At 42.6% G+C, this 6,859-nt stretch overlaps 1 protein-coding gene across 1 annotated transcript; it reads left to right on the plus strand.

Moving 5' to 3' along the window:
* The first annotated feature begins 2,139 nt into the window (after nucleotides 1–2,139).
* On the plus strand, nucleotides 2,140–6,433 carry tubb5 (tubulin, beta 5). Its single transcript, XM_015045912.1, has 5 exons — nucleotides 2,140–2,298; nucleotides 4,606–4,714; nucleotides 4,878–4,988; nucleotides 5,079–5,323; nucleotides 5,437–6,433. The coding sequence occupies exons 1-5, from the start codon at nucleotides 2,242–2,244 to the stop codon at nucleotides 6,247–6,249; spliced, it is 1,335 nt and encodes a 444-aa protein (XP_014901398.1). The 5' UTR covers nucleotides 2,140–2,241; the 3' UTR covers nucleotides 6,250–6,433.
* The last annotated feature ends 426 nt before the right edge of the window (nucleotides 6,434–6,859 follow it).

Genomic DNA, 6,859 nt, shown 5'->3' on the forward strand with positions numbered 1-6,859 from the left:
TTCCGAAACATTTTTAATAAGAGTGCATCTGCATCCACTGCATGTTCTGCTGGGCCACATTTGGACCATTCTTGAATTGCTCAAAGGGGCCTAACAAATGTATTTCAAGGGCCACAAATGACTCCTGGGCCACACTTGGGACACCCTGCTGCCACACAATAACTGGCCACTTTATTAGGCACACCCTCTTGGAAACATGATGGAGCCCCATTTGACTTTAGGACAGACTTCATCGTTGATGTCATGTATTTAACAAGGTGACTCAAACATTTTTATGAAATTTTGTTCCCATATCAGATCAGCTGTGGATTTGTCACAAGCTTCTCCCACAGACCAAATGTGCTCTAGTGAGTTGTGGTCTGATGACTGTGGAGGCTGTTGGAGAACAGAGAAGTCGTTGTCAGGTTTAAAAAACAGTTTCAGGTTACCTTACAGGCTGGGTTAAAATCTCAGACTTTGTGTTTCCTTCTGGAGGTGGTTGAATGTTATTTGTGCGGCCATATTTTTCCCAGCAGAACATCACCGAGCAAAATGATGAGCAGGTTTTCATTTATATGACCTGTAAGCTGTAGAAACAATGATGATCTCTGTCTGAACTATCAGCCGCTAAGCGATATAATCTCAGTTCTCTAAAGCAGTTTTATGTGGTTTGAAACATGTTGACATTTACTGACTTTGCTCTCTGATGGCTTGAAGCATAAGCTGCTTGCTGACAAAGCAGTCTACTGCTTTCCCAAAACTTCATTCATTCCCTTATATAGTGATTTTCTCTTCAAATTTAAACATAATAAAGTAAGAATGTGCAAAATATTATGACTTTTAAATTTGGATAATATTGTTGTAAATAAACAAAGAACCTCCAGCACTAAAGAATCACTTAAGTTATTGTCATGAATCTCATATTTATTTTTGGTCTTTTAATGACCTGTTTGTTACTAAGGTGCAACAATGATACATTAAAGAACTTTAATGAGAAATATTGGTGTTTTCCGAATTGTTAAACATCAAGACTAATTTCTTTTCAGCAGGTTGGACTAAATAATGAAACTGTGACACAATTAACTGTTCTGACATGACTCACTCATGCTGAAAATATGTAGATTATGCTTACAGCTATGGACTGTGGCAGAAAAATAAATATCAGTTTAAATGACCTGTGCCGCTTCTACAAAGAGGAGCAGCCACAATTATACGAGAAGCTTGCTAATCGCAAACAATTAAACAAAAGAAGGTATGGTACATCTGCAAGTTATGATATTTATTCAAATTTTTGATGGGGTGTATCTATATATTTTTGACTGGACAAGCACATAAGAAATGAAAAATTTGCTTGGGGATAGACCCAAAAGCTTTTTTTTTTTTGTCAAGTTATTCTATCCCCACCTTCCAAGGCCTTGCCACCATAGACAATGATCCATATTGCTCTTATAAAAACTACCGCTGATGATGAATGTGTGTAAACCTCTGTCTCTAGCTGAATAGTGTATATTATTGCCCGTCTTTAAATCCATTTATTTTTTCTCCCATTGGCGTCCTGCATGTAGCCGCATTGTTCACAGCTCTACAGCTGCCCGATAGTTTCCTTTAAAAATGATCTCATCCATTTACATCCAGGCTTTTTAATAGAGGGTTGACTATTTTCTGGCATTCTCCCTGCACTCAGAAGCAAATAGGCAATTGGATGAGGCAAGGGAAGAAAATGCACATAATGTATGCTCCATCTGGACACACTGAGGGCATTAAATCTGACTTCCAAAATCAGTAAAACTGATCTGGTAGTGAGATTTTTTCCCCCTGAACACATACTGAAGAGGACTTGAGTGAAATTGTCCCCATTTCCCCCCAGTTGGACACGGAAATGCCCGCCATCTGTTTCCTATAACGAAGGCGATACGAGATGATTTGCCATGGCTGACCCAGAAAACAGCTGTAAGAAATATTTCTGGACACCAGCTGGCAAAATTTTGGTCAATCTCCTTTTTTCATTTCCACTCCCTGATCTGCAACATCGTCGCTCCTCCCTGCCCAGATCCCCTTCTCCTCCCCCAGCCTGTCCTTCGCAGCCAATCGGCGCTGTGGAGCCGCTGCATGTGGGTGTATCCGCGACCCCCACCTCCCCTGGAAACGCTCCAGCCTTATAAATCCATTGTCCAGCGCGAGCTCTTGTGGCACCAGTCGGCTCCTCGTGCTGTATTAGCAACCTCTCCTCGCTCTTTATCTGAGAAAACTTTCACTTCCACAATGAGGGAAATTGTGCACATCCAGGCCGGCCAGTGCGGTAACCAGATCGGCGCCAAGGTAAGAGAACACAGCATTTCCTCTACTAAAACCAACCCTCCTCTTATTTAATATATTCAGTTTTAGCTCATACAAAGACCTTTTTTTTTGTGAATTGTGAATATAACTATTTATTTTCAGTGCATATATTATCACTCATTAAGTTACACCAGCAGATCTTTCTTTGTGATTTTCCAGTTGAATCTTGTGCACTGCGGTAACTGGTGGGAGGGTCTGTGCATTGATATAACGGTATACCGGGGGTCTTGATGTCTCGACGGGGTCCCCCCCCACACACACACACACACAACACCGGGCGTGTCCGCCTTCCCAACACTTTAGCTTCAGCTTATCCTCAGACATTGTTGAAGAGGAGAAGAAAGAGGTTACACAAGTCTGTTCTCTAGATGTCACAGCCCCCCTCAGTCAGACCAGTCTGCCTTCCTTTGTCTCCCAAAGGCAGATATGACTGGTATTTCAGACAATGAGTGGGAGTCTGGAGGAGAGGCCTAGTACTTCTCCTCTTCCTCCCTATCTGGATTAATAGCTCTTATTGATCAGGTTTTTTTTTTTTTTTTTAGATTCCCCAGGCTGTGTAGAGGCAGACTCCAGTTCAAGAGGTCTAGAAAGGGATCTAGTGGAAGGGTGTGGCATGAATAATTGTCTGAGGCAAAAGGGAATTTCTAAGTATTACTGATATTGTCTAAAAGCCTCCATCATAATGAACATGTGCAGTAGTTGTTGATGATCTACGCACATATTTTGATGTATTTGACCTAATTATCTCTTCACAAGTGGTGGGATGTCAGCACAGTCTGAATGGGAACCAATAAATCAATTCATCATCCACTCAGTCTTTCTCTAACAGTTGTATTCTGCAACAAGAGCTTACTGGCCTGTTATTATGGCTGTCTTATCGTTTCTTTATGTTACAGCTGATCATTTCATATGTTTACTTCTAATCTTCAAGACTGCATTACAGCAATAGGCTGGATTTTAAAAGGATGCATCATTATAGTCATGATGCAGTACTGGCAGAGGTGCTTATGTCCTGGAGAGCCAGGCCCTCCTTTGTAATTGATGTCTTTCCTTCCATAACCAAATTAAGAGAAGGGTGGGGGAAGACTGGAGGAAACAGCTGATGCACAGTGGATGCAGAGGCAATTGCTTTAATCTGCATCTGCTTGCATTGTCTCTGTAGACTGCTTATGACTAATGCACACGGCTTAAAATCAGTATTCATCTTTTTCTTATACTTGTTGCTTAAATAAGGTTGGACAGGTAATCAAGTAAATGTTTATTCACCTGAATTCACTATTTTTGCTCTTTGTTTGACTAAGCTGATAAAACAACGACTGCTGCCCTTTCAGATAAGATCTCTATTTGTTTCCATTCCCTCGGGATCCATTGACTCAGATGTCCAGCTTCTGTGATTGACAGAAATGCTGAATGCATACATTGCAGGGATCTGGGTCAGGGTGTGGCATTTTTTTCCTGCTTATTGTCCTCATTCTTTCACTGTGATTCTTCATCTTTGCTGATAGCCATCTATTGTGTCACCGTCAGCCTTGCATCAGTTCCCTCATCTCTGTTTCTGTTTTGTTTGGTGCGGTCTTTTGTTCTTCTCGACCTTATTGGGCCTCGTTTTGCTCCTGAAGGCATTACTGATTGCCATGCATCGATTCAAATGTCATGATTTGCATTCCACCGCTGACTCCCAAAGTAACTGCTTGCCCACAATACAGCTGATCCATACAAAAGAAATCACAATTTTGATAAATACATTTTAAAATAATAAAACATAAATAAATTAAAAGTGAAAAAATGTTTGAAAATACGGTCAAAGCCAATAATCGCCTGCATAATCACACTTGATTTTTGTGTGGGTTTGTTTTTAAAGATCTTGAATGCGGTCTTTTTAAAAAGGGCGAACAAGACTTGAATACAGACGGTCACTGTCCTCCCGTGTTGAGCAACTGGATGCAAATGAAGTTTATTCGCAGTATGGCGTGCAGAGTGATCTATAGCTCCTTTGTGCTGCACCTCCATCATATTTTACATGTGAAAGAGCTGCGTTCTGCAGTGTCATCAGCTGGCGGCTGTAGAAATATTAACAGCTGCGTTGCAGGAAATGCTTTTGATCTGACACTCTTAAAAGGGAAGTTGGGGGGGATTTTGGCCTAACCATCAGCCTGCAAAAAAAAAATGCAATCCCACTGCTGTTTTAGCCATTTAAATGCCCCAGTTTCATAAACCACATGGTTATATGAAGTGGTTTTTTTTATTAAAAGTAACAGTCATGTGATCACTTCCATTTTGTGTCTGCAGTTCTGGGAAGTGATCAGCGATGAGCACGGCATTGATCCCACAGGCACTTATCATGGAGACAGTGACCTGCAGCTGGACAGGATCAGCGTCTACTACAATGAGGCCACAGGTCAGCTTCCCTCTTAAAAACTATTTAATTAAACATTTTATAGCTCATTCTCTCTGGTAATGTCAGAAGCTTATAACAACTTTTATTCTTTTTTTTTAAAAAATGAGCTGATTTGTTTCTTTTGCTCTTCCTCTTCCATTGTCTTCTTCTCTTTCTTGTGTAGGAGGTAAATATGTACCGAGAGCCATTCTCGTGGATCTGGAGCCTGGAACTATGGACTCTGTGAGGTCTGGGCCCTTTGGACAGATCTTCAGACCTGACAATTTTGTATTTGGTGAGTAGAAACATAATAAATCTTACTATTTTATGAATAAATACTAAAGCATCAAGAAAAAAAACACCTCAATTTCTATCTTCTCCATAGGCCAAAGCGGTGCTGGAAACAACTGGGCCAAAGGTCACTACACAGAGGGAGCTGAGTTGGTGGACTCTGTTCTGGATGTGGTCCGCAAAGAGTCAGAGAGCTGCGACTGCCTGCAGGGCTTCCAGCTTACCCACTCTCTTGGTGGGGGAACAGGATCCGGAATGGGAACCCTGCTGATCAGCAAGATCCGTGAGGAGTACCCCGATCGGATCATGAACACCTTCAGTGTGGTGCCTTCCCCCAAGGTAACTGGTCCTTGTGATGGCATATGATCTGTTTGGGATTTAAATTTAGTTTGATTAGCCGTAGGTTCCCTATTCTGAGATCATAAGACTGAATAAAAGTTGTTTATCTGCAGGTTTCAGACACAGTGGTTGAGCCATACAATGCTACCCTGTCAGTCCACCAGCTGGTAGAGAACACAGACGAAACTTACTGCATTGACAACGAGGCCCTGTACGACATCTGCTTCCGTACCCTGAAACTGACAACACCCACCTACGGTGACCTTAACCACCTGGTGTCCGCCACCATGAGCGGCGTCACCACCTGCCTGCGATTCCCCGGCCAGCTCAATGCCGATCTCCGCAAACTGGCCGTAAACATGGTGCCTTTCCCTCGTCTGCACTTCTTCATGCCTGGCTTTGCTCCCCTCACCAGCAGGGGCAGCCAGCAGTACCGTGCCCTAACAGTTCCAGAGCTCACCCAGCAGGTGTTCGACGCCAAGAACATGATGGCTGCTTGCGACCCACGCCATGGCCGCTACCTGACAGTGGCCGCCGTGTTCCGCGGTCGCATGTCCATGAAGGAAGTGGACGAGCAGATGCTAAATGTGCAAAACAAGAACAGCAGCTACTTCGTCGAGTGGATCCCCAACAACGTGAAGACCGCCGTCTGTGACATCCCACCCCGTGGTCTTAAAATGGCCGTCACCTTCATTGGCAACAGCACAGCCATCCAGGAGCTATTCAAGCGCATCTCTGAGCAGTTTACAGCCATGTTCCGGCGCAAGGCCTTCCTCCACTGGTACACAGGTGAAGGTATGGATGAAATGGAGTTCACCGAGGCGGAGAGCAACATGAACGACTTGGTGTCAGAGTACCAGCAGTACCAGGATGCCACTGCTGAGGAGGAGGGCGAGTTTGAGGAGGAGGCCGACGAGGATGCCTGAAGATGTGAAGTCAAGAAGTCATTGCCAAAATGAAACTATGAAAGGAACAAACTACAAGTAACCAATACCCCCACATAGACTCAATAGCATTACTAGGAAAACTTAACTGTGTTCAAACTTTAGGTTGCAGTAGAAATCCCCTGTCATTCAGTACCAATAAAGTTGACAAACTAAACTAAACTAAGTTCTTGTCTGATTCTTGTGGTCTTTTCCTGGTTACAGGTATTAAATGACATGGAGATTGCTAGACTAGAAAATGTACTAGACAAAAATCAACATCACCTGATGGTTATACATGAATATAGCCAATATATGAGGAAGATTAATTTCAGACCCACAGGATGATCCTCTCCATACCCCACTTCACAAATGCAGTGCAAGACAGTGCATCCAAAGAATATCCACAGTTCTTCACTTCATGCCCATTTTGATACAGACTTATTCAAATTGGATTAATCTATTTCCTCCCTCTAAATTCTGCACACAATTATCCCATTACGAGAATGTAGAAAATTTATTAAAAATAGAAAACCAAGAAAACAAATTTACATAACTATTCAGTCTTACTCATGACGCTCAAATTGAGCCGTTTCCACTGATCGATCATCTG

Source organism: Poecilia latipinna, unplaced genomic scaffold (genome assembly GCF_001443285.1).
Source record: "Poecilia latipinna isolate Pla-1442-1.1 unplaced genomic scaffold, P_latipinna-1.0 Scaffold753, whole genome shotgun sequence".
In the NCBI taxonomy this organism is placed as follows: domain Eukaryota; kingdom Metazoa; phylum Chordata; class Actinopteri; order Cyprinodontiformes; family Poeciliidae; genus Poecilia; species Poecilia latipinna.